The sequence below is a fragment of the Alternaria metachromatica genome (genome assembly GCF_023757995.1).
Source record: "Alternaria metachromatica strain BMP 0045 chromosome Unknown scaffold_5, whole genome shotgun sequence".
In the NCBI taxonomy this organism is placed as follows: domain Eukaryota; kingdom Fungi; phylum Ascomycota; class Dothideomycetes; order Pleosporales; family Pleosporaceae; genus Alternaria; species Alternaria metachromatica.
Genome location: NW_026055496.1, coordinates 1,742,588 through 1,769,164, shown reverse-complemented (window position 1 = coordinate 1,769,164; position 26,577 = coordinate 1,742,588). Strand labels below are relative to the sequence as shown.

The window sequence follows — 26,577 nt, the reverse complement described above, 5'->3', positions numbered from 1 at the left end:
GGTCACGACTTCTCATGAATCCTGCATCACCACGTCTTCCTGCTGTGCGCTCTCGTCGTCTCCGTCAAACGTCTCCGACCCAGCAGCGTCCTGCTCCGCTTCGTCCTCTACTTCTTCCTCCGCCATCTGAGGGGCTGCTGGTATAGACTGAGGAGGAACCTTGCCCTGCAGTGCCAGCTCGCGGGCGTACATGGTCTTGCCCGTGTTCCAGGCTGCCTTGAACCAATCGGTGAGCCTGTTCTTGCTAACCTGCTCGCGAAGGATATCGTCATCTAAGAGGTTGTCCTTGATGATCGGGTTGCGAAGGTCTTCGGCAGCAAAGCGAACACAAAGCTCTCCATGCGTTCCTCCAGCACCTAGAAGGTCCCGAAGGTTCTTAGGCCATAGGGTCCGGATGAAAGAATTGCCGACTGCAACTTGTTAGTGGTGAACAAACATATGGTACTAGACATCAACTTACTGCACATGGCGGACAAGGCGCGGAATGTCCATGCCATGACTGTGCCTTGCAACACATCGTGGATTTTGGCATCAGGCACCTCCTTTTCATTATTGATCAAAGCCCAATTGTCCTTGATGCACAGGCGCTTCCAGAAAAGCTTGAGCAGGCCGTCGCGAGTTGTCCGGTGGATATTGTTCCAGTTGACTGTCAAGACCTTGAAAGCGTAGATGAACTCGTCGTTCCCAAGCAAAGTAACACCTTCCTCGCTGTCGTCTGCATTCATGAGTGTGAGAATGTCAACCATGAGCGCAGGGTCGATAACCCTGTGGTGAACCAGAGCCTCGAATCCCTCTTTGAGGATGGTCTGGTGTGCTGGTCGATCCTTCAAACGACCTTGTCCAAACTCGGCCATAAGGAGTTCAACGGCAGAGTCTTCATCCAGAGCTCCGGTAATGATGGGCAGCAACCGCTCGTAGACCTCCTCTTGGATCTTGGTGTACTCGAGCTGTTGATCGATGCTTTGGTACATGGCCTCGCGCATCTTCAGCGCCTTGGGCTTCTCCCTGCGTGGGTCGACTACTGCTTGGTCATCGCCATGCTTTGCCTCCTTCTTGCAGAGGAGAGCGAGCTTGGCCATGGAGAGCTCAACGCGCTGGCACCACGCATTCGTCTCCTGCTTCGATCCAGCCTCAAAGAGAGCTTCAGCAGCAGTTTCGTAATCTTTCTCGCCGCAGACTTCATTGATCCATGCGAGCCTGACGCGCGACGGCTCAGCTCGCAGGAACTTCGTGAGCGCCGGTTGGTTGAGATACTCCTTCATGAAGAGTTGTCCTGCTTGGTTTTCGTTGATGTACTTTGAGTAGAACGCTCCAGCCCAGTCATCACCGTAGACCTCGAAGTAGCGCGCGATGCGCTCTTTTATCCGGTTCAGCTTGACTGTGCTTTCTGCCTGCTCCATCTTGCTGCGGGTGTTCGCCTTCTCCGTCTCGAGCCAGTTGGACTCTTCCCAGATCAAGTTGACGAGAGTCGACATATCGTGATACTGCTCGGCCAGTTCCATTCCTTCAGTAGGGAGTCCAATCTCCATCAGACCCATGATGTGCGATGGTCGGACGTTGTTATTCCACTCATCCTTGAGGCTGCGGCCCATGGCTCGTGTCTTCTCATCGCTCTGGGCGAGAGCCCACTCAAAGCGTTCAATATGAGTCTGACATCCAAGCTTCACCAAGCGAGGGTTGTCCTTGCCGATCTTTTGTGCCAAGAGTTCTTGGTAGCCTTCCTCGTAGTTGTCCACCGCAAGGTTACGGCCAACGTCGATGAGGCTCCGAATCGAACTGACGATGTTGTGAGACGAGGTCCAGAATGGAGGTAGCATATCGTAGCCATAGTCCGGTTTGAGGATGCTGTCGTCTAGACAATCAGGGTCGAGACCGTATACTTCCACATTCGCTTGGCGGAATTCGAAAGCTGTTTCCAAAGCGACAAGCATGACATCGGTGCCTTCACTGAGCCTCTGCATGATGGACGGTGTTTGCTTTAGTCCCTCTTTCATATAGAAGGTCCTCAGGTAGAACCAGCCCCAAGGTATCAGCGTGTGAAGGCTGTCAACGTCCTTAACGAAGAATTGTCGAATAGTGTCGTTCTCGCCTAGCTCAGAATCGAGGCCGCTCTTGTAGCGCTCATTCAAGGCTCTGATGATGTCGCTCATGAGAATCTTCTCTGGGTAGGTATCTGGGTGTGCTTGTTGGTCCTGCAGCTTGTCTTGGTACCAGAGCCAGAGCTTGTGTGCAGCCGCGAGCTTCTCGGCATGCCACAATAGCCGCCACCTTGTCTGGAAAGATATGGGGGGATAATCGGTTTGTAGTTGAGTGATCAGGGTACGGAGGGCGAAGGAGCGCTGCTGGAATTGGTCGTCCAAGTTCGAGACTCCCTTCTCCAAGTAGTCGTACGAGGAGCTCAAGATGCCGACACTGATAGCAAGTGCAGCTTCCGCAGTCTCCTCCTCTGCGAACGAAAAGCGTGATTTGACAGAGAAGTCTATGATGTTGGAGGGAATGGTACTGAAGAAGGTGGCCTGCTCGAGTTTGCTGCGTGCGGTCACTTTCACGCGCTCTCTGTCCCGATCGTCTGTGGTAGGAGGCAATGCGCTGATCTGTAGAAGGCCGAATTGCTGGACGAATACGAGAGCAGTCGATTTCTTGTCCTTCCGTATCGCGGTCTCCAGGGCAGTGCCTGCAAGAGTCACTTCTGGGCGGAAATATACGGTGTCCTGGAAGGGTAAACTAGAACGGCCTGAGTCTGCGAGCAGTTGTGCCTCTGGGCTCTCCTCTGGTTGAGCGAGGGATGCGACAAAGACTGCTCCTGGGAACTGGACGTAGGCTGTGTGTCCAGGTTGTGGCAGGAGAAGCGTTCCGGTCGGCTCCTTGGTAAGCTGCGGCTGATGAAAGTTGCGGACTGGTATCGCCCTGCTAATGGTACCGGCTGTCCTCGACAGATCCACCTCCACGAGGAAGTAGTCCATTGAGTCCCGACCAGACAGTGCCACCAAAACCAGAAGGTTGACAGCATCCTGACCCTGTTGTTGTTCCATAATGGCAAAATCCAGCACGTGGACGTCCTGCTGGTTGCGTACTTCTGGAACGGTGTCTGTTTGAACTGCCGACAGGATCGCATCGTATACGTCTACGTCTCGTTGGTGGCTGTTCTGTCCTGACCAGCTCAAGTCCCAGGTCTGAAAGAGGCCGTTTCGCGTCGCCGAAATGACTTCCATGTGGCCCTTGGATTGCGATGTCCGGGCCTTGACGGAGGCGATGGTCTTCCGGATGGATCCTCCGAGAAGGCCTTTGAAGCTGAAGAAGCTACCTCCCGAGCCATTTGGTGCGCTCAAGACTGTTGTCGCAACGCTTGGTCGACCCTGAGAATCGCGCAGAGTCAGCTGAGCGAGTCTGCCGCTGCTGAAGACCAGGACGTAGCCCGCGTGCTCGACATCGACCAGGCCGGTTATGGTTTCCCCAGAGTACAGCTTCACAAAGCCATCCACCCCTTGCTGGCGCTGGGGGTATAGGCTTCGAGTGTCTGCGCTGTCGATGTTCTCCCAGAAGCTGATCTTGCCTGTCGAAGGCGCGAGCGCGACGATACCGTAGTCGTTGGTGGGGCCGTTGCGGACGATGGCGCCGAGCGGTAGAGGTTCAGTTGGTCTTAGGCCGAAGTTCAGGTTTAGGGAGACGACCTTTGAAGGGCCGTTCGGGGCGCTGTAGTCCCAGACGAGGGCTCGATCTGACGTCAGGGCAAGCGCGAGGCCGGCGGAGGGAAGGGCGGTGGCATATATGGGAGCTAGAGATGTGTGTCAGCAGGCGCGCATTACGGTGGATGACGATGTGTATGCCGTACTCGATGGGCGGAGGAGCGCTGACGGGAAGCCAGGCAGTTTCTTGACACTGTAGTTTGCGTTCTTGGTCTGCAGTCTCATATTAGCAGTGCCGTCTCGCGTAGATGCGCATCTACTCACAAGATACGTGCCCGTGTCCTCCTTGGGCGCGCGCTTCGGTGCCGTCTTCTTCTCCCGAATGCTCAAGGGCATGTCAACCACAACAACCGAGTGGTCGACACTCTGTACCGCGTGGCCATTTGTCGAGGCACTTCCGTTTCCGTTGATGTGGGCGTCGGCAGGGTCCTTGAAGGTCGCGTCGTTGAGTTTACTGCGCTTTCTGCTTCGTAGGCTCTCGGATTCCATCCGCGGTCTGCGTCGGGGGTTGCGCAAAGAGCTGCGCGCGCTCGCGATGGACGCCTCGGGCGAAAACATGATGCGAGAGTTTGGAGATGGCGGTTGAAAACGCGAAGGAGCGCGCCGGTGATGATGTTGCTCGCTGAGTTGTTCTGTTTTGGCAGGGATTCAACCAACGCTAGCGCCCGCAGTTTGGAGCCAGCTCCAGCTGCTAGTGAGTCGCCAGGCACGCACTTTCATCTGACAATTCACTGCACTACGCCCGTACTTTACTACCTAGGTAACCACAAATCTTATATACGCGAGGGAATCATTGCAACCGCTTGGTCATTCTTTGAATCTGCTATTCATCACACAATTCTGCTCGCAATCTACCATACTGTCTATTCAGGTGGGAGCGCCATCTTTCTCGAGTCACATCAAACAAAAGAGTCAAGTGCTTTGTGTTTGTGTTTCATTTATCATTTATCATACTCGTTACAGTTGTCAGAAAACGCCATGTGGTCAACTTCCAACCATGCATGCCCGTGTGAACTTGCATGGCCGTACTAGAGAACGTAATACCTCCCGGAGAAACATGGTACATGTGTGAGCATATCAGTCTGAAAAGACGACGATATCTGCTCTGTCAAATTGTTCGCGGTAAGCGATGGCTTCCCACATGTCGACTAGCCAGTCGACACGCAGCCATGCCATTATCCGTAGGCTCCACACTCAGCCTCTACATCTTCTTGTCGTGTTCCTCCTCAGCGATGCTGTTCTCCGTCGAGGTGGTGCTCTGCTTCTCGAGCTCTTCACCAAGAGGGCCGTGAATCTCTTCTTCGAAGACGGGCTCGGTCTCGATGGTCTCAAACTTGGTCTTGAAGTCCTTCATGTTGTGGGTGGACGAGTTGCTTCGACGGCGGGCGTAAGCCATATTAGGCCTGATATCTTCGACCTCGTCACCAGCGGCGCCCCTAGAACGATGTTGTCAGTCATGGGTTCTATGGTACAACCACTCATGAAAATAGAACTGTCTCGGGGCTGCGACAGTCACTCGAGTAGCTTGGAAGGAAGCAGGCAGACTGTACTCACCAATTGCCCTTGCCGCTGCCACCCTTCTTTGTCTTAGTCGGGTCGGTGTCGGCATGGCCGGATTTGGCGAAGTATTTGGGAAGTCGCGTCTCACGCTCGGCAGTGCCGTCAGCAATGCCGGCGTGGTCGCGATCAGTGAACTTGTGAGAGCGAGTCACTTTAGATGTCAGTACGATGTACAAACAAGCTTGTGTTGCTCCAGAGCCTCCTGCCGTCTTACGCCGAGGAGCCATTGAGGTCATATCTACCTCAGACACTCAATGCAAAGAAGGCAAGAGCGTCGGTAGACAAGACGAAAGGCAGCACTTACTGTTTGATGTCTTGAGTCGATGGATTGACTAGAGGTAGTTTGTGATGTGATGGAAGAAGGTCAGAATGGATTGAAGTATCCTGCAACGGCGGGCTCGGAGCTACTGTGACTGTAAGAAGCTCAAGCGGGTCAGTACATGGTCTCGTGATGGGAGCTTTGACCCGATGGCGTCGTCTTGCGCGAAGCAACGCGGCCAGATGCGTACCTTGCAGATCTGTGGACAAGTGGCAGCAATGTGTTAGTGAAGACGAGGTTAGCAGAGACGATGGTGGCTGGTTTGATAGAGGAAGGCGCAATGCATCTCACGCGACTGGCGTTGGAAGGCGGGGAAGCTGGGAAGAGCTCCTGCCTTTATATCGCAACCAAGATGGGCCCTGGAACGACGCGCCTCTAGAAGATTCGCCCTCAGCTGCCCAGCTCCAGCTACTGCAGTTGTGCTCATAGCTTCTACCTGTATACAGTAACTGGACACACATTGTTGTCGGTCGGATCTCGGTGACCCTGAGCTTTTGAGGAAGCAACGAGGGGAAGGGTACGTCACTGGTACCTGAATCCCACCGGTGGTGTCGCGTGGGCGACAATTCGTTCAGACGCAGCACCGCAGCCATGCACAAACTTGGTCTATAAGTCAATCACAGGTCAACGATGCTATCGAGGAAGCATAATCTCTGGAATATGTCTATAACGGCCTCCTGCGTGCCATGGCTTCAGCGCAACGGTGATTACCCCAGATTCTAGATGTTTGTCCCTCGCACGCTAATGCGCTGGATCCACTCGCACACATATGCCGCCATCCCACTTGATCCGGAATCACGTGTTCCGGTCAGCTCGTAATCAGCCCAGGGTGGTATGACCAATCGCCGCGGATTTCTCAGTGATTGCATCAGCAGCGCTTTCTCCGCCTCCGAGGCCGCAAACCACTTTCAGAAAAGTTTCACGCGCCTTTCGTTAAAACAATCCTTTCTTCTCACACGTCTCTACACACTGTTCGCAGAGTTCATACCTCGATACACTTTGGTTTTGCAACACCCATCTACCCCTCCATCGACACACAGCGCCACGATACCCCACCATGGCCCCGCGATGCCTTCTGATCGGCACGCCGTCGATTGCGGCGCACCCAGAGCGACTTGACCAAGTTTACGAGATCCACGATCGCAACTCGACCGACCTGCAGATGCTTGACCGTATCGCCGCTGGTCTGGTCAATCTCCCCGCGTCTACATACGATGTTGTTCTCCTCCTCGCCGACGCCGACGGTACCACGCGCGAAAGTCACAAGTTGCTCGCACGGGATGTCATGAACAAAGTAGTCAGCGCATTGAAGGTGGGAGGTGTTCTTAAGAGCCAGGCAGGCCCCTTCCAAGGCGCGGAGAAGACAGAGGCTATCCTGGCAGGACTGACAGAGACGGCCGACGGCATGACCAAGCCCGAGCAGGAGGAGCCGGTGTCGATACCGCTGAAGTTCGGCAAGAAGGCGAATGGCGCGAATGGGACGAACGGAACAAATGGCGCAAATGTCACAGTCAACCCGGATGGTTCAGTCCCGCTCAACCTTCGCAAGCGCAACCAGCCTGAGCCCGTCAAGCCAGCAGCAGGCGTGGGCTTCGTCGATTTCAGTGATGATCTCGACGATCCGATCATCACGGGCGAGGATGACGATCTAATTGACGAGGACGACCTCATTACAGAGGCAGATATGGCTCGTCCAGTTCTTCAACGTACGTCTACTCTTCTTGCTGCCACGAATGACTCTGCTAACATGATTCCAGCACTCGAATGCCAACCCAAACCCGGCAAGCGACGACGCGCATGCAAAGACTGCACCTGCGGTATGAAGGAGAAGCTCGAAGCCGAAGACGCCGCCAAACGTACCTCCGCCGATAAAGCATTGAACTCGCTCAAGTTGGATGCCGACGACCTCGACGAGGTAGACTTTACAGTACAAGGAAAGGTTGGCAGCTGCGGAAACTGCGCACTGGGCGACGCGTTCAGATGTGACGGATGTCCGTACATCGGTCTGCCGGCATTCAAGCCCGGTGAGGAAGTACGGTTGCTGAACAACGATATTCAGTTGTAGGAGCAGGCGACAGAACGACTATTGCATGGTATGGCGTATGGTGTAGGGGCTTCGACAGTCTGGGATAGATAACGTTGCTACATAGCTTTCTCTGGAGTTTTGGATGATAAATGACGAAGTAGATGAAAGGACCGTGATGTCCTGTGCTTGAATAAACATTTTATGATCCATTCCATCTCTTTGACAGTGTCTACCTTCGCTACAACTGAGCTAGAGACAGCCCCTTCTGCTACACATTCGGGTTTCTTAGTCATGTTCAGTTGTCGAGTGACAGCTCAAGCTTCAAGGCCGTTCGACCCGGTCCATAGTAATCAGGCCGGCATTCCGCCTGCTGAAAGCCGCACGACGCATACAGTGCTCTAGCAGGAGCGCGACTCTCATCCACCCACAAAAGGACCGTACTACAACCCCCCTTCTCCATTTGATGACGAAAGCAATGAATCAAAGCTCTACCAAGCCCTCTCCCTCTTTCTTGCTCGATGACACAGAGTTTATGTAGCCAAGCCAACCTCTTCATTCGCTGGTAGACAAGATATCCGATCAGATTGTCGGCGTCGTCTTCTTTGAAGATTAACAATAGTCCGGTGTTCTTTTTCTTGAGCTCTACGTCGTAGTTGAAATGCTCGATTGCTGGGAAGACTTTTCTTTCGAGTTTGGCTACTTTGTCGGCGATGGAGAGGCGCGACTTTGGTGGGAAGGTGGAGAAGTCTTTGATTGTGAAGCCAGGTGGAGGTTGCGCTGGAGAGTTTCGATCCGTCATGGTGGTGCTGGTTCGAGCATTGAGACGTGAAGACGGGTGTTTGCGACAAGCCCGTGGTAGGCGATTTATGCAGGTATCTTAGCCATTTCAAGAAACGGCTACCCGGGCATTCGCAGAAGTAGGTTCTACAGTTCACCAATGGTGGAAGAGGTAGTCGCTTGAGTCAATGGAATCTTTCTGTGCCCAGGTGGGGCCTCACGTGCTAGCGCGGTTGACCTCAACGTGCGCGACGCGTCCCGTTCTTGCTTGCAGATAACACGCAACGTCCCAAATCTCGTGTACTGTCACTTTCAGTTGGCAGGACCAACATGGGCCTACGCCTCTCAGTAAAGACGCTGCTACAACCACACGAGCGGTGAAAAGTTTGAATCTAATTCTTCGACCCTTCCATTCGTTCGTTTCTCCCTGCTTCACATCACGAGTCATGCCTGCCAAAAGGAAACGACCGTACTCGAATCTCGATTTTACGCTGAGGAAGGTGTTTAAGAAGGCAAGCTTTCGGTATGCCATTCTGCTCATCATTCGTTGCATTCACTGATGTTCTCCGCAGCCCATTACAACGTGAAGTCGTCACAGCTACGCTGGAGGGTGAGGATGTCTTCCTACAAGCAGCGACCTCTTTTGGAAAGAGTTTATGCTATCAGCTCCCGGCAGTGGTCGACTTTGGCAGTATGTTCAAATCAAAGTAGAGCTGCCATCGCCGCTAATCTTGCTAGTCACTATTGTGATATCTCCATTGCTGGCACTGATGGTCTGTTCCACACTACCTATTCCTCAAAATGAAAGCTCACTAGTCACCAGAACAACCAAGTCGCCTCTCTGCGCAATGCCAACATCAGAGTCGAGACGATCAACAGCACCACACCACAGGTAGACAAAAAGAGGATAATAGCTGACCTTCAATGCGGTCATCCCCTAACTCGCCTGCTCTACGTAACACCAGAGTTCTGTCAGGGCGACAACTTCCGCAAGATCCTTCGAGTCATCCACTCTCAAGGAGAACTGGCTCGCATCGCTGTCGATGAAGCCCATTGTGTCAGCGAATGGGGACACGACTTCCGCCCTTCATTCCAGCAACTGTCATTCTTCAAGAAGGAGTTTCCTGACGTACCGGTCATATGTCTGACAGCCACTGCAACGGCGCGCGTAAGAGACGACATAATCACCACGCTCGCCTTGGATCCGAAGAAGCTGAAGATGTTCCGCATGAGTACCAGCAGACCAAACCTCCACTACGAAGTGCGTTTTAAATCGGACGCAGAAGACCACTACGACGACTTCATCAAGTTTCTCAAATCCATCCACGCCCGTCGTGCTGCAAATCCTGAGCGCGCCTCTCAACTAGCATCCCAGAACCAGCGCTCAGACAACGTCCCAGGTATCATCTACACGCTGTTCCGCAAAGACTGCGAGTCCCTCGCCGCACGCCTCCGTTCAGACGGCATAGGCGCAAAGCCGTACCACGCCGGCCTCTCCGTCTCAGACCGTGCAGACGCGCTATCAGGCTGGGTAGCCAACAAAGCCGGGTACGACGTCGTTGTCGCAACAACAGCCTTCGGCATGGGCATCGACAAAGAAAACGTGCGTTTCGTAGTACACTGGCAGATTCCCAAGTCCTTCGAAGGCTTCTACCAAGAAGCCGGTCGCGCAGGCCGAGACGGCAAAGCATCGATCTGCATCTTATACTACGGCCGCGAAGATCGTGATCGAGCTGCGCATTCACTGTCGAGGGATATTGCTCGTCAGCCTAAAGCCGGAGCGGGATTACAGGCTCAGCAGCAGCAGATGACGCATCGAGCGAAAAGTTTAGAGGCACTGGTCGGTTACTGTGAGACCACGAGTAAATGTCGGCATAGACTCATTGCTAAATATTTTGCGGATGAGGAGACGCCAGAGTGTGATTTTGCGTGTGATTGGTGTAAGGATGCGGAAGCGTTGGTGAGGAGGAAGGAGGGTGGGTTGGCGAGTGAGGAGTGGTGTAGTACGCAGAGGGAGGCGGGGAGGTATGATATTGACGAGTATGATTGAGGTGATGTGTTCGTGAGGGAAGGAATATGGGGGTTGAATGAGCATTAGTAGGCGTTGGGATAAATCAACATATTTGCATCTGTAGTCCGTAGATCTCATGGTTCATTCATCGTGACTTCATCTACGGTCTGGCTTACTGCCGCCGATACATACTCAACGCTCTCATAAGCATCCCTCTGTGGGTATCTACCACCTGCACCACCTCAACGCCACCCTATGCATCCTCTGAAGCATCTACACAATACGTCTTCGAAGCCTCGGCTTCTATCCGACAATCAAAGCCGCGCTGGGCACCATGCCGGCCTCCTTGAGCGTCATGCCAAAGTCACTCCGATCGTATATCTTCTTGGGGAAGTTGGTCGTGAAAGTGGAAACAGTCATGCCATCCTGCTCCAGCGCATGCGCAACCTCGAACAGCGTAGTCTCAACCGGGAAGTTCTTCATGACCCTTCCACTGGGCGTCTGCAGCGCCAGACGCGCCTCGGTGTATGCGCTCGCGGGCTTGCTGGTAGTAGGACCGGAGGAAGTCGCGAGAGGCGCCTGTACAGGAGCGGGAGGAGGAGCCTGACCGGCGCGCTTCGCTTTCTCAATCTCGGCTTTACGCTTGCGCTCCTGCTTGTCGGCTTCGAGCTTGGCTAGAACGCGTTTCCTTGCGTCTTCGTCTGCCTTCTTCTCAGCGCGCTTGGCGGCAGCTTCCTTTAAGCGCTCCTTCTTTTGTAGCTCTTCGCGGAGATCTTGCGACTCCTTTGTGGCCTTCATGCGGATCTGCTCGTTCCTCTTGTGGTCTTCTTTGTCTTGCTCCGACTGCGTGGCGCGCTTGGCGGCGAGCTTCTCACGTAGTTCTTGGAGGCGCTGTGCCTTTTGTTCTTCTGTGAGGGGCGCGATCTCCTCGGTGGACTCTGAGAACTGCTCGTGGCCGGTCTTCTCGCCGTGGAACTGGGCTTGGTTGACGGAGCGGAATCTCTTGCCGCACTCATCGCAGACGAGCGACTTGGCTTCTTCGCCGGGCTGGAGGGCAGGTGGCTCGTCTGAGGCGTTGGCGGCGGCGGTGGCTTGCTCTTGCTTGATCTCGTCGACAGATTTGTCCTGGTTGGTCTCGAGCCAATCGATGGCAGACTGAAGGCCGCCGGTGGCTTTGACGGCGAGCTCTGCGCGTTCGCGGGGGAAGCCCATGTCGATGAGGGTATCTAGATCTCCGGCCATGGTGAATGTGGCGGTGGTGACGGTCGTGTATGTGGGAACTTGTGGGTTGTTCAGTGATGGGGCTGGGCGTTTGGATCGCGTAGGTTGTAGTTTAGTAGCGGATCAAAGTGAGAAGTGAGTGTAGTGGAGGAGTCTAGCTTTATACGTGGGATGTGGGTGTAAGGCGGTAGCGGTGGAACCACAGAGAAGGTGGACCGTGGATGAGGCGCGTGAGATCCTCGGATGGTTGTCTTGGTACAGTGATCTTCACTATGAATATGTTTGTGGAATACGTCTGTCACTGCAGCCTATTTCAGCGAGAGGAGTGATGGTTGTCGTCGCCTGGGAGTGTCTACGTGGGTGGGCACTAGAGGCAGCTCGCGATCGAGAATCAAGAGGCGTCGCTGCACGTCATAGCAACTTGTCCTTACCATCTGCCTTCCTCTCCCTACTATCCGCACCCACCCCAATCCACACCCGCTGCGATACCCACGCCGTTTGCGCACCCCATCTCACGATTACTCAGCTTCTCAATACATTATACGCGCCCGTCTCTCTTCCCCTGGTTCCCGAGGTTCGTCGCGACCCTGCCTAGGTACCCCGTAACCGCGGATCCGATTACCAACCCTGGAAGACACGACCACCACCCCATACCCGCAACCCACACGCGCCCGCCATGTCCGTCGAGCTCGATCCCGTAGAGCTTGGTTTCAAGCGTAAGCTTCGTTCGTGGCATTGAGCCGACAAACATACTGAGATGGCTAGGACCCTTCCAGCACGAGGTGTCGCAGACCCTCCGCTTGAAGAACCCGCACTCTGACCCCATTGCTTTCAAGGTAAGCACGCTTCTCTGGGAGTCCTGTGAGGTCCCGTGGAATTTGGACATGCAGCTGACACGATCAAGGTGAAAACAACGGCTCCCAAGCAGTACGACGCCCGCGATACCTCTCCCCACAACCACTGATGACGGGTTTAGATACTGTGTGAGGCCGAACAGCGGACGCATCGAGCCTGGGAAAGATGTCGAAGTTCAGAGTATGCATGCCCTCCATGCGCGCACCCACAGGAGTCTATAGCAAACTAACGCATGCGCCCAGTTCTCCTCCAAGCCATGAAGGAAGACCCACCGCCAGATGCGAAGTGCCGCGACAAGTTCCTCGTGCAATCTGTCCTCGTCACCGCCGACAAGGAGTTCACCAACGTCGGGTCTTTGGTACGTCATAGTATCAGGGAATTAGGATTGGATGCGTGCTAATAGTTACTTGTAGTGGTCGCACATCGAGCAGACCGCCAAGTCTTCCATCCAAGAGAAGAAGATCAGAGTCCTCTTCCTCGCACCCGACGATGCCTCCAGCGCAACTCCTGCGAGAACCAACGGCGTTAGCCGCGATTCGATGCTTTCCTCTCCGTCACCCGAGGCCGTGACTCCTCAGCGCGGCGTATCGGACGCTTCTGGACCCGTCTCTGTTCCCTCGGAGCGCCCGTCAGGAAGCAAAGACTTGGGCGAGATCAGGAACGAGACCTACAACCCCGCATCGAGTGGTAATATGGGGTCGAGCTTCAGCTCTGCTGCTGGAACTGTTGCTAGTGCCATGCCATCTTCAAGCGACGTGGAGGCCCAGCTCGCTGAAGCCAAGGCTCAGATCGCGCGGTTGACACAGCAGGTCAGCGAAGCCACTGGTCTTCGCCAGCGAAAGACAGGATCCGCCCAAGACACGAAGCAAGGAGTCTCGACCTCCATGGACACACGGCAAGCCCCTGCCGGCGGTGTGTCTGTCCAGATCACCGCCCTTCTATGCCTTATCAGCTTCCTGATTGCTTATTTCCTCTTCTGAGCGTCCTCCCACCATACCTGGCACCGGAAAGCCAGTGAAGCACCGTGCGCCAACCGCGACCCCGGATCTACCTTGTGCGGAGACGGCGCGAAGTTGGGCGACATCTTTCAACACACGGAGATGGGGAGATAGGGCGGTGGTATGGCGCTGGACGACAGGATGGACAGGTGCTTTTCTCTTTCATGTGGGTATCTCTTGCTTGGATGGAACTGGAGCTGTTTGTTGGTTACACATACGAAGTGGCAGCTGCTAGGGAGGCATGACCACATTTGTGTGCAAGCGTCCATGTATCAACAGCTACATAATTCGGAGTTGCAAAGTTGCGAAATTGTTTAACAAAAATAATGTCTACGTATATCTGTATTAGCTTGTGCCTTGACCGTGTCGCGTGAGAGGTGGGTGTCTAGTCGCGGCGATGTTCGCAAGCGCACGAGCCAATAGCAAGATGCGACATCTCCGTCATCGCAGTTGTGGGGTTGGGATTTGAGCAGCACAAAGTGCGAGCAAACTTGTGGAGTGACGGTTCCCAACGTCACATGCCTGCAGTTGCGAGACGGTAGATAGTGCCAATCCCGTGGTCAGAACGCACAGTCAAAAGCGGGTCGGAGCATGCCCGAAGTCGCCGCGGGCGAGCGATAGCTGCGAGTGATGACTGGTAAATTTCCAGGCCAAGACAAGATAAAACACGCGCCTTCTCTTTGACTCCGACAAAACCCTATAATCTCACCCCAAATCAACTCCAGCAGACAAGATGTGTGGCATATTCGCGTGCCATAAGTAAGTCACACCTCTTGCGCGCTCGATAATGTCGAATTGGCTCTCGTTCAGACGTGTTGCGATTATGTTGATTAAATACTGACCCTCCAAAAAGGCACCCCGATGTGCAGACCTTTAAACCAACAGCCCTGAAGGTAAGTTTCGACTGTATCCACTGCGTATGAGCATACACTAACGAATTGTAGATGGGAAAGGCCGTTCGGTGCGTGATTCCTCGAAACCCCTCCATTCAGCGACTACACCACGAGAACCTCCATACTGACTAATAGATCAGCCATCGAGGTCCAGATTGGTGTAAGCATCTTTTATGACGCTTTATGCGCCAACAATTACGATAATTGACACTGTACAGCTGGTAACCATGTTGCGAACAACACCAGTGAGTAACTCTGAGAGCACTCAGTCTCACACAGTACTAAAGACAGACAGTCCTGGTTCACGAGCGCTTGAGTATTGTCGGTGTCGGTAAGAAATTACAAGCCATATGTTACTTTTGGCGGAAGCTTACGTGTGTCAGAGTCTGGCGCTCAGCCGCTCGTCAACGATGAGGGAACCGTTTCCCTGGCCGTCAACGGCGAGATCTACAACCACCGAATCCTCCGCAAGTCCCTCAAGAACCCGTACAACTTCAAGACACACTCAGATTGCGAGGTTATCATTCCTCTGGTAATATTGGGCACACTTCTTGTATGGGATAGAGGCTGACGCATGGCAGTATCTCGAACATGACATCGATGCTCCCCGGAAACTCGACGGCATGTTCTCTTGGGTCCTTCACGACAAGGCTCAAGATCGTGTCATCGCAGCACGCGACCCGATCGGTATCACCACCTTCTACATGGGCCGATCCAGCACAGCACCAGGCGCGGTTTTCTTCGCTTCCGAGCTGAAATGCTTACACCCCGTCTGCGACAACATCATCTCCTTCCCTCCCGGGCACGTCTACGACTCGAAGACGGATTCGCTCACGCGATACTACGACCCCAAGTGGCTGGTCGAGCCCGAGAACATCCCTACACAACCCGTAAACTACAAGGAATTGAGGGCATCGTTTGAGCGATCAGTGCGGAAACGCATGATGGCGGAAGTTCCCTTTGGTGTACTTCTCTCTGGTGGTCTTGACTCGAGTCTGGTCGCTTCAATCGCGCAACGTGAAACCCTGCGCTTGAACGAGCTCACAAGGAAGAAGGCCGCGGCGTCCTCTGGCAACGCCAGCGAACAACAGAACCAACTGGTGGGTATCGATGACTCCAACGAGCTTCAGACAGATCTCCTTCTGGGACAGCTCAACTCCTTCTCAATTGGTCTGCCCAACGCACCCGATGCCATCGCTGCGCAGGAGGTAGCCAACTTCCTGGGAACCAAGCACCACACCTTTACCTTCACCATCGAAGACGGCCTCAACGCGCTCACAGATGTCATCTTCCATCTCGAGACCTTCGACGTAACGACCATTCGTGCCTCAACACCCATGTTCTTGTTGAGCAGAAAGATCAAGGCTATGGGAGTCAAGATGGTGCTCTCAGGAGAAGGAAGTGACGAGATCTTCGGTGGATACCTCTACTTCCACAACGCGCCTGACAAGGCCGCTTTCCACCAAGAATGTATTCGCCGTGTCAAGAACCTCCATCTTGCCGACTGCCTTCGCGCCAACAAGTCAACATCCGCATGGGGGGTTGAGGCGCGTGTGCCTTTCCTGGACAAGGACTTCCTCAACACAGCCATGAACATCGATCCTGCCGACAAGCTCATTGACCGCGAAGCCGGCCGCATCGAGAAGTACATTCTGCGCAAGGCCTTCGATACCACCGACGAGCCAGAAACTCAGCCCTACCTCCCTGAGAAGATCCTCTGGAGACAGAAGGAACAGTTCTCTGACGGTGTAGGCTACGGATGGATTGACGCGCTCAAGGACACCGCTGAGCTCCACGTTACCGATGAGATGATGAAGAACCCGAAGCCGGAGTGGGGCAACGACATCCCGGATACCAAGGAGGCGTACTGGTACAGGTGTATGTTCGACGAGCACTTCCCCAGCTACTGCGCCGACACCGTCATGCGATGGACGCCCACATGGAGCAACCAGACGGATCCTTCTGGACGGTAAGACTTCCTTTTGAGTTATCATTAAGACAAGAAGCTAATTCGGTATAGTGCCATTGGCGTTCACGAGCAGAAGTACGCTCATGCCAAGTAGATTCCTGTCTCGGTATGATTGATTTGGCAAGGCTGGTACGGTAGAAACTACGGATCTCATTCTCAGGTCTCTTATGGCGCTTATAGACTGCTTACGGGGAGACATACCCCACGGGAAATCTGTCAAAGGGTTCGGTCTTTAGCACACTAATGCACCATGTTGCGTGAAATTGATGATCGTAAAGCATGATGCATGTGCTGACTTTTCGAAGAAGTAGTTGTGTCTCATGGTGTGGAACGAGTAGACGCCAAACAGGTGGGTTATCAATACTTCTGTCATACATGCAACTCGTTCTATCGAGTCATAGGTTTCAATAGAGGCTGCGCACATGTCGTGCGAAAGCCATGAGACAAGGTGGTCTGTGAGTACAGTGTTGGGCTCATGCCAGCAAGAACAGGCTTCACTCACACACACCCAAATGCCCTGCTTCCTTGTCTCTCTGCCATTCTCACCAGCGGGATTCCGAGTGTCTGCAGGAGTAGAGTATGATGTCGCCTTCTCTTCTTACTAGTAAAGGCGGCGGTGGCAGCAGCGGAGGGGGATAGGTGAGAGGAGCATCTTGTGGTATTGATCGTATTCCTTCCTCTACTTAGCATCTTTGCTGGGCAGACCTCGTGCCCAAGCAGGCTCGTCGTCGGTGGACTCGTCGCCATCATCGATTTTCCTCTTGTGCTCTTTGACATCCTCCTCCTTGACAGTCTTCTGTTCGTCGTTGGCAGGCTCCTCGTTGTCACTGCAGGACTCCCAGTCATCTGGATTGACGGGGCACCCTCGTCTCCATCTCCAAGTGCTTCACAGATACGAGTCGCTTTCGGGGGCCATGAACAAGGGTGGTGCGCACTAGGGCAGGTTGATATTAAGTTTCAAGATCAATATGCCAAATCTATTCTCATAATACAACATTACCTCGCCGCCGGCGCCCAAACATACGTTCATCTTTTTTTCGACTGGGTATCGTAGGCCAGTGATACAAATACATACACACAAACTTTTGGAGCAGATCATACCGTCGCTCTGCGGTAGATTTCAAAACGCCAGACGTATCCAATACAGATCATTTTTATAAACACAGCTGAGCGCATCACGCCTCGAGGGCTGAAGATGCCTCGCCGTTGCCGAACACGCGGAATTGGATGAAGATGGTTATGTCTTCGACCATTGTGCCGAGGGAGCCAATGAGCCAGGGGAGGTTGGTGAGTATGTACTCCTTCTCTTGCGAGTGGAAAATGATCTGTGAGATGTCAGTCGCCGTTAATTCCCAGCAAAATGTAGATGTGACTTACTCCTGCGCCATACGTAGCATTGCCCAAAAGACTCAACATGAAGAAGAGCAGCGACAAGCCTTCGCAGGACTTCTCCCTCTGGTTCTTAATGATCTGTGGAATGCGCGCTCCAAGATAAGCCACCGCGCTCGCGTATCCCAAGATCATGGCACCAACAGGGTTATCCGTGGTGTCTTCCGTATTATGCTGAGGCTGCGGAACCCACACACCAGTCTTCCACGCGATAGCCCAGCCTGCAGCACCAACAACACATACACCCACGATGCTCAGCGCATTCTTCACCCACTCGCTCGCGCCATCGCCTACATCAGGAATCGTAGGCAGGGAACTCGCGCGCCGCCTGCGACTAGCTGCAGAATCGCGCCTGTGGCTTCCCGGAAGACCGACATTACTGCTATCGCGTCTGCCAAGCAGGGGCGCCTCAACGCTGTTTGTAGACTGCACGGAGGTTTTGCGCTCGCCGCGGCGCGAGTTCTTCATGTTGTAGTATACGCATTGCGAGATGAGGACGAGGTCTGCGAAACAGAAGTAGATTGCGAGGGCGATGACGGTAGGTACGAGACCGGCCCAGAGGGCGCCAGCAAGGTTCGTTATATCGCCGACGAACCAGACGACGAGGAAGGCGAGGGAGATGCCATCAGCGGAGGATGACTTGTAGTTTTCGATTAGTTGCGGGACCTGCGCGGTGTGTTAGGATGCGATTTGGTGATGTATGCCCAGATGATGTCGCGTGCTGCAGCTCCAGTCGCGGTTCTATGAATAGCGCAGGTGGTATCAGAGATACATGAACATTGCAGGACGACGTGTCAAGGTCCCTGTACGTCCGCGAAAGCATAGGAAATGAAGAACAACAACGTCGTCGTATCAAGTTGTTTACTCACCAACAGAAAGATCCACGAAGCCAGCGAGATTGAGCCGAAGACACCGGAAAGCGCCTCGTGAGTTGTCAGCGACACGCTGTGCGACATGACAGCTGCGAGCATGGTTGCGTTGCGTGATGACGGACAACGGGGGTTGGACGGGTAAGGGTGCAGCCCACACAGCGCGTGCGGCTACAGGTAATAATGATTTCTTGCTTCTGTTACTCCGTACAAGGGCATGCAAAGAAATCGCAGGGCTTGATGACGCACGTCCAAGACGGAGAGAATGCCGTAACTAGCTTGTCCAGCCGAGGGAGCCGCGAAATGGGGCCGCTGCAGCAACGGATTTAGAAGCAGCAAAAGTTGTAAAGATTGGCGGTTGGACGAATGGGAAGGGAGGTTTTGCTAAGGTACGATGCGCGTCGAACAATGCAGCGGGATGTCGGACTAAAAAAGCAGAGGTTGGCTAGTAGGGTGGTAAAAGACTACTAGTCTCTCGGGTCATCTGTGTGCAAATCTCCCTGGTGTTTCTGTTGAGGGACAGAATTTTTGTTCGAGCTGTCAAGCCTTTGGGGCGCATATGCAGGGCAGTGAGGGTCGGGCGCTTTTTATAAACAGCGTCTGTACTTCAACAACTGGTGCAGTGCGTTTGAGGGCGCGTTGAAGTACCGTGATACAGTATACGCTGGCCAGATACGTAACGAGGGCAGAAAGCCTTCGTTACCTGCGTACCTAGGTACGAATGCTCACTGTGCAACGTCAACCCATGGTTGGTTATGCAAAACCTTCGAAGCCAGATTGAGTCAATGACTGTGACTGACCACCGTTTTGTATGGCCAGTGCTAGTGCGAAGCCGCCCCTGTGAAGGGTCTGGACCGGGGTGAGGGTTTAAAATAACGTCTCACGTGACTATGCCCAGGTGCCTCGCAAGGAAGAGAGTGAGGCCGGGCCTAAACCCTTTCCTGAGGTCTCCCTCTTGATCACCTGGCACCTTCACTGGCTTCCGGCTAACATTCGCTACACTATTCTCTTGTCTCTACCTGTTCACTCGTTTGATCCATCCACATAGCTCATAGGCGACGAGATTCACCTGTATCGCCCTTAATATAACCTTGGCTGTTCGTGAAACGCGCGTCAGTCAGCTCCATCGTAAAAACGCTGCCAGCCCTCCTGCTACCAACAACAACCGCCCACCATGTTGCCCAAGGCCTGGCTCTCCGTTTTTGTCTTGACTGTCGCATCGTCGGCCTTTACCCTCGAGGATCTACACATGGACGGCATCAACCAGTACCTCCACCAGGGCAAGAGGCAAGACGCCGAAGGCACTGGCGGCTCATCACCATCCGCCACGCCCGCGCCATCCTCAGCAGCACCTCCAGCGTCCTCCGCCGCACCACCTGCCACGTCGTCGGCCGCACCTCCAGCAACATCCGCGACTCCCGAGCCAGAACCCTCAACCACCAACAACCCACCGCCGTCCAACGATCCCACATCCGACGCTCCCGCACCTTCGACTACCGCTGCCGCACCCACTTCCGATGGCGGCAACAACAACAACAATAATAATAACAACAACGACGCTTCAACAACCGCGGCGGGCACGAGTCGCACTGGTGGAGGTGGCGGCGCCGCTAACTCACCAACGGCCACCGAAGATGGCAGCTCTTCCGTACGAACGACCGCGATTGTCAGGACTTCCGCTCTCTTCTCCACCTCGGTGTTCGAGTATACCACGACTCTCGACACAACCCTGAGCGATGGCAGAGTAACCAAAGCGACCTCGACAGGCACCAGCACTTCCGTCTCTTCCACCGGTGAAGCCGTCGTCACCGACCCGCCCACCGCACAAGCAGGTGACAGCGACAACGGCGGTGGCATCAGTGACTCCAACAAGAAGGTTATCGGGGGTGTTGTCGGTGGCGTAGGCGGTGCCCTCCTCCTCGGCGGCATCGCCCTCGTCTTCTGGCGCATGAAGAAGCGCCAAGCACGTGTTCACGAAGACGACGACGACCTCATGGCCGGCACTGGCTCAGCCCTCGGCGACAAGCCTCAGAACGGCACCGGTTCATCGCCCTTCCAGTCGAACCTGGAGCAGTACCACAACCCAGGAGGACGCCCCAACGCAGCTGCCAACTTCTAGGCGAAGCGCAGCCCGACTAAAGTACATAGGCCCATGAGGGCCCATTACGATACCAACGACTATCTGCGGAATTTGTCTGAGCTAGAAGCGATTTTGAGAGACGACAGCACGGCGGAGGATGTATATATGTGCAATCGCGGCTTTAATGCACGGATGGCCTCTCTGTGAGTTTGCATTCCAGGCGCTGATTCCGCGATGTTAGATTCGTGTATACCGTCACCATCGTGGTCAGTCAGTCCCGCAAGGACTGCGCACGGTGTAGATTTAGACGTATACCATCACGTTGAAGAAGAGGCACCACAACAACCACTTTCGTCCGCTCACTCCCCATTATCCTGTCTGTGTACGTTGCGCTTTGCATCGTTACACCTGTTTTACGTCAGTTGTAATAGAGCGTCATTGTCTTTCTTGTTTGTTTTAGCATAGTCATACCCCAATCCATAGCGCGAAATATCGAAATCAACATAGGCAAAAATTGTCTACTGTCCGATTCCTTCTATTACATCACCATCTTCATGCTCTCCTTTTCTCCCTCACACTCGAACAAGGCCGTTCTTCTGCCCGCCTCGTCCTTACGTGTGCAGCGTGCACATGTTTATGCGTTGCCAGGGGTCGAGTCAAGGATCGTGTTTCAGCACCGTCGCAAGCAACCAACGTGTCGACTTGCCCAAACAAGCTTTGTGACCGCTGGGCCCCAAACTCGTTTGGCGTGAGATAATGCATGTTCGGCGCTTCCACGCCATGTGGAGGCGTTTGGCGTTGGGGGCAGTGGGTTATACTTAGATGCGGTTGGCCCCGGGTGGGTGTTTGGAACGGGGATTTGCGTCTTTTGCTCTCTGGAGAGATTGCGATATTTACATTCGTTTGGTGCGATTGAGTCGATTATTTTCAAAGGCTGTGCCTACATACGTTCGGAGGATATTGGCGATTGTGGTATTGAGGTTTTACGCACGAGGTTGATTCACGCACGTCACTTTTCGTCTTTCACGCACGGCATATATATTCAGCAGCGGCAACGATTCACGCCCGTCAGATCTTACTACACCGACATCTTTCACGCACGGCAAAATCTTATCATACCCGCATCTTTCAGCACCGGCAAGATTCACGCCCGGCAAACTTCCACACGCGGCAAGAGCTTTCACGCACGGCAGGAGCTTTCACGCCCGACAAATCTTTGTATACCGGCACTTTTCACGCCCGGCATCTTTCACGCACGACACGTCTTTCCATACCGACACCTTTCACGCCCGGCAAAATCATTCCATACCGGCAACTTTCATACTAATAAGGATTACGCCCGGCATCATTCACGTTCGGCACCTTCCAACACCGACAAACGTCTCTGTCGACAAGTCGTCCCTACACAGCCATGTTCCTTCCTACAGCCCTCCTAGCTCTAATCCATCTCGCCCTCCCCGCCCTATCGCATGCCTCTCCACAGCCCGCCCTAGTCTCCTCCGATTGGGAGATGTCACTAGTCCCTCGCCACACCCTCTTCCTGCGACAAGTATCCGATCTGCAAACCTTTGACGGCAACCTCGGCGGAACGCGTGCATCACCCATTACAAATTCAGGCGACAAAGAACGACCATTCCAGGTCGATGGGGACACATTCACCAGTTTCGATTCTGCGGCGCAGAGAAGTTGCGATAATCAGTTTCAAGGGTGCAGTAACACTGCGAATAGTAATGGTGGGGGTGGAGGTAGGGGGAAGAAGGGGAAGAAGAGGCAGGATGGGGGGTTGAGTGTTAATGATTGTGATGAGCAGAAGAGTAAGTTATCCTTCTTCTCTTACTCACTAGAGATTGGGACGGATCGCTAACAGACTTGGTAGACAAGTGCAACGATGCGCAGAAGAACGCACAGGTCAAGGACTTCAATAGTGCGGTTGCGAGTACGAACATAGGTCCTGATCCAGATTTTCCGGATTTCGATCTTATTTGTGAAGGGTAGTCGAGGGAAAGAAGTATTTGGTGACTTCCAGGTTTGGTTTGAACTATGGCCGTGAAGAGACGTGAAGAGGCCTTGGGATGGAGTTTAACGCAGAGTTAATAGCATGCGTGCAAAGAATATGATAACGATACATTAGCTAAGTACGTCTGTTTCATGTTTTGACATGAACTATCTATTTGAACTCGAGGGTTGTGATGTCAATGACCGCATCACGTGCGTGCTCCACGCTAAGTCGGGACGTGTCTACCTTGACTTTTCGTCAACTCTCAACCCCAAAAACTTTATCCGCCACCACGTCTTCGTACACCAAAGCTGAGGTTTGATAAAATGACTACAGTCCATTGAGTTGCCACTGCTCTTCTTACATAGTCCCTTCAACGCGCCGCGATTCACAATGCCTCCGGCGCTTCTCTCCGCTCGGGCTAGGTCAATAGCACTTCTTTTCGTCGATCAATCTGCATCCTAGACTACTATAAACCCGACAAAAAAAAGCCGATAGCTTCAATGGCACCCAAACCTCGCGCCGTGACAGCCAAGGCGCTGCAAACTCTACTTGTACACATCGGCGCACCATCCTCGGGAACAAAAGCAGTACTACAGGAACGGTTCCGACGTGATATTGGGGTATCTCATCTTTCCAAGAGTCAACCGACATGGCCAAAATCTGGAGCTGCAAACAAGAAGCTCCGCATTATGAGCATCGACATGGGAATCAAGAACCTGGCGTTCTGTGAGGCGGAGGTATCTTACCCATCGAAGCATAGCCTAGATGCGGACATGAAGGTTTTGAGATGGGAGAAGATCAACCTTACGGAAGCCCCAGGGGACGAGATACAGAGCGAAAAGAAATCTCCACGAAAGGGCAAGACTACGAAGCAAAGCACGGAGGGTGCTGACGAAGCGTCGGATATGTACTCTGCGGATGCTTTGTCCAAGACAGCGTATGGCTTGATTAAGAACACGATCCTGGCCGGCTCGCCAGACATCATCTTGATCGAAAAGCAGAGATGGAGATCCGGTGGTGGCAGCGCGGTGCAACAGTGGACTTTGCGGGTCAACACTCTTGAAGGCATGCTCTGGGCTGTACTACAAACCATATACGCCCAACGACTGGAAAAGGGAGCGTCAGCACCGACTACAGCAAAGCTCTACGAAGTCTTCAGTGCAGATCCCAAACGCGTGGGCCAGTATTGGCTCACCCGAGCTGCTGGACGCCTTACGGAAGGAGACGAAGAAGCCGTAAAACCAAGCGGGAGCAACGAAGATGAAGCGGCTACTCCCAAAAAGACGCTAAGTCGATCCAAAGCAGAAAAGAAGGTGAAAATCGCTCTACTCCGCTCTTGGCTCACCGCAACACCCGCGTCCACGGCATCGGTAACACAAGACACGGTACCGAGCATAACCTTTAGTTTCGCGCCAGATGCGGAAAATACTCGCCAAGCGCTCCTATCGCAGTCAACATCCAAACGGCGTAAGAAAGCCAAGGATGAATCAGATGATGTGCTTCCAGTTGCAGCAGTCGTGGGCTCTGCGCTCAAGAAGCTGGACGATGTCACGGATTGTTTTCTCCAGGCTGCTGCGTGGATCAGCTGGGAGTCGAATCGTCTGCAGCTGCGGCAAGTGTGTGAGCGGAATAAGGGCGGTGATGGAGAAGGGGAGGGGCTAACGGATGAGGTTATGTTGGAGATGATTGACAAGATCGAAGGGCTTTGATGTCAGCTGTTTCTATCGTTGCTCTGGCCATGAATATGCGATGGATGGGGCAAATACAAGAAGATATATAACACGCGCGCAGGGTTAGCTGCTGATGAGCTGTTAGCATGGGCACACCTCGTTGAGGTACCGCAACTTCGCAGAAAGCATGTGAAGCAGTACCTTTCGAGAATTAGGCACGAATTCTCAACATAAATCAGCCAGGCAATAACAGCGCAGTCTCGATCCCATGGTGATGTTGCTCAGCCCACCACACACGGTGTCAAACAAAGAACCAAACCATGTCTGCACACCCCCACTTCGCGCCCGTGACGTGGCACCCTTAACGTTTTCACATGCAAACCTCAATCAGTCAGTCTCTCATGCAGCACATATCCTCCCCCTCCATCACATCCATGAGAAATGTACGGTATATCAACGCAAAGTTTTTGAAAATTGCCAGAAGTCTCTATTTCCGCTTGACGGTCTCGGTGGCGCAATGGTAGCGCGTTGGACTTCTACTAACTGTATCCATGGTTAATCCAAAGGCTGCGGGTTCGAGCCCCGCCCGAGATGCTTTTTGCTTCCCTTTTGATGCTATTCACTCATGCACAGTGTGATTGTTTGGATAGATAGAGGGTTGGTCTGGTTGCGCGCGGATGAAGCTTGCCAGACTTTTTTTTGGGCTTGGTGGGGGAGGGCCCAACATCAAAACTACACCGCCATTCTTTACGTCGGTTTGATTGTAGGTAATTCATTGCGTACTCATTTGACTGGGAATAGTCTATTGCTAGGATACTGTATGCGCCGTGACACCAATAGCGCCGTAGATGCTCACTTTTGCCTGCTTATACAAAATTGATTCAATCACTCAGCTCCGCACTCCGGGTAACCTCCTCCTTCGTCTCCCTGCCTTTCGCAGCTAGAAGGTTGAGCGCACTGCCAGCCATCACAAATCCGCATTGATCGTGCGAGAGTGTGTGCTTGGTCTTGACGACCTTCTCGCTACCGTCCTTCTTCTTGAGGACAAGCTCGACTTCGCCCTTGCCACCGCTCTTCAGCACGTCCAACAGGCCCCGTGTAGCGACCTGGTCACATGCTTCGAAAGCGTCGTAGTCGGCTTCGTTGGCGAAGGTGAGAGGGACGATACCTTGCTTCTTGAGGTTGGTCTCGTGGATACGGGCGAATGACTTGGCGAGGATAATGCGGCCACCGAGGTATCGCGGTTGCAGGGCAGCGTGTTCACGGGCAGAACCTTCGCCGTAGTTGTGCTCCGCTACAACTAGCCACTCGATGCCCTGGTCTCGCCACCTCTTTGCTAGTTCTGGGATACCTGACGTCTTACCGTCAAAGTCGTAGGCAACGTTGACTTCATCGGTCTGTGCGTTGACTGCACCGATGAGTGTGTTCTCAGAGATGTTGGGGAGATGGCCCTTGTACTTGAGCCATGGACCGGCAGCCGAGATGGTATCCGTTGTGCATTGTCCCTTGACCTTGTAGAGTACTCGCAGGCTCGTAAACTCTGAGCCAGGGAATGCTGGGAAAGGATCAAGGAGTGCCAGACGGGTGGATGTAGGCGAGACAATGACATCCACGCTGGCGTCGGGGACACCTGGCGTAGGCATGAAGTCTGGGTTACCGTCTGCGAAACCAGCGGTAGGGAGGTCCGAGCCCTTTGGCGGCGCGAACTTGAAAGGCTTGCCGTCGGGTGTAGGGATGCTGTCGGTCATTGGGTTGAAGGTCGTAGAGCCAGAGTATGACATCGCAGTAATGAGTTCGGGAGAAGCGAGGAAGTTCATGGTAGCTCGGTTGCCATCGTTGCGGCCGGGGAAGTTGCGGTTGTAGGAGGTGAGGATAGCGTTAGATTCGCCCTTCTTTACGTCGTCGGTACGCTTCCATTGCCCAATGCAGGGACGTCGAGGTTGTCAGTACTTGAAATCAATCAGGACAACCTGGGAACTCACCCGCAAGCGTTTGCCAGTACAGTACCACCGGCGGCAGTAAACGTTTGAAGGGTTTCATCCCGTTCTAACGTTGCTCGGATCTGTTCACTGCCCGGTGTAATGAAGAAGTCTGCCTTGGGCTTGAGACCCGCTGCCAGTGCCTGCTTCACTATCTCTTCTGACCGTGTCATGTCCTGGTATGAGCTGTTTGTGCAGCTACCAATCAGGCCCGCGCCGAATGTTTGTGGCCATCCCTTCTCTTCAACTACAGACTTGAACTTGGATAGAGGTGTT

General features: G+C 53.7%; 9 protein-coding genes and 1 non-coding gene across 10 annotated transcripts; 6 read left to right on the top strand and 4 right to left on the bottom strand.

The window, feature by feature from the left end:
• Positions 1–12: 12 nt before the first annotated feature.
• Positions 13–4,244, bottom strand: J4E83_003532 (uncharacterized protein; the record flags this gene model as incomplete). Its single annotated transcript, XM_049330467.1, has 4 exons — positions 13–410; positions 461–3,775; positions 3,833–3,899; positions 3,951–4,244. 4 exons carry the CDS (start codon positions 4,242–4,244, stop codon positions 13–15), a joined length of 4,074 nt encoding a protein of 1,357 aa, XP_049190963.1.
• Positions 4,245–4,887: 643 nt separating this feature from the next.
• Positions 4,888–5,473, bottom strand: J4E83_003531 (uncharacterized protein; the record flags this gene model as incomplete). The annotated part of the gene is made up of 2 exons (XM_049330466.1): positions 4,888–5,122; positions 5,241–5,473. The coding sequence occupies 2 exons, from the start codon at positions 5,471–5,473 to the stop codon at positions 4,888–4,890; spliced, it is 468 nt and encodes a 155-aa protein (XP_049190962.1).
• A 1,149-nt stretch (positions 5,474–6,622) lies between these two features.
• Positions 6,623–7,630, top strand: DRE2 (electron carrier; the record flags this gene model as incomplete). The annotated part of the gene is made up of 2 exons (XM_049330465.1): positions 6,623–7,271; positions 7,323–7,630. The coding sequence occupies 2 exons, from the start codon at positions 6,623–6,625 to the stop codon at positions 7,628–7,630; spliced, it is 957 nt and encodes a 318-aa protein (XP_049190961.1).
• A 3,052-nt stretch (positions 7,631–10,682) lies between these two features.
• Positions 10,683–11,621, bottom strand: J4E83_003529 (uncharacterized protein; the record flags this gene model as incomplete). The annotated part of the gene is made up of 1 exon (XM_049330464.1): positions 10,683–11,621. One exon carries the CDS (start codon positions 11,619–11,621, stop codon positions 10,683–10,685), a length of 939 nt encoding a protein of 312 aa, XP_049190960.1.
• A 655-nt stretch (positions 11,622–12,276) lies between these two features.
• J4E83_003528 (uncharacterized protein) lies at positions 12,277–13,435 on the top strand (the record flags this gene model as incomplete). The annotated part of the gene is made up of 6 exons (XM_049330463.1): positions 12,277–12,316; positions 12,366–12,436; positions 12,505–12,527; positions 12,577–12,635; positions 12,698–12,813; positions 12,869–13,435. The coding sequence occupies 6 exons, from the start codon at positions 12,277–12,279 to the stop codon at positions 13,433–13,435; spliced, it is 876 nt and encodes a 291-aa protein (XP_049190959.1).
• Positions 13,436–14,573: 1,138 nt separating this feature from the next.
• Positions 14,574–16,315, top strand: ASN2 (Asparagine synthetase; the record flags this gene model as incomplete). The annotated part of the gene is made up of 3 exons (XM_049330462.1): positions 14,574–14,591; positions 14,732–14,878; positions 14,928–16,315. Coding segments are annotated over 3 exons (1,553 nt in total), but the record flags the coding sequence as incomplete, so codon positions are not given.
• A 3,432-nt stretch (positions 16,316–19,747) lies between these two features.
• On the top strand, positions 19,748–20,692 carry J4E83_003526 (uncharacterized protein; the record flags this gene model as incomplete). The annotated part of the gene is made up of 1 exon (XM_049330461.1): positions 19,748–20,692. The coding sequence occupies one exon, from the start codon at positions 19,748–19,750 to the stop codon at positions 20,690–20,692; it is 945 nt and encodes a 314-aa protein (XP_049190957.1).
• Positions 20,693–23,341: 2,649 nt separating this feature from the next.
• J4E83_003525 (uncharacterized protein) lies at positions 23,342–24,361 on the top strand (the record flags this gene model as incomplete). The annotated part of the gene is made up of 1 exon (XM_049330460.1): positions 23,342–24,361. The coding sequence occupies one exon, from the start codon at positions 23,342–23,344 to the stop codon at positions 24,359–24,361; it is 1,020 nt and encodes a 339-aa protein (XP_049190956.1).
• Positions 24,362–24,825: 464 nt separating this feature from the next.
• J4E83_003524 lies at positions 24,826–24,916 on the top strand. Its single transcript has one exon. It is a non-coding gene; the product is annotated as a tRNA-Arg (tRNA).
• A 287-nt stretch (positions 24,917–25,203) lies between these two features.
• J4E83_003523 (uncharacterized protein) lies at positions 25,204–26,474 on the bottom strand (the record flags this gene model as incomplete). The annotated part of the gene is made up of 3 exons (XM_049330459.1): positions 25,204–26,232; positions 26,293–26,299; positions 26,467–26,474. The coding sequence occupies 3 exons, from the start codon at positions 26,472–26,474 to the stop codon at positions 25,204–25,206; spliced, it is 1,044 nt and encodes a 347-aa protein (XP_049190955.1).
• Between the last annotated feature and the right edge of the window lie 103 nt (positions 26,475–26,577).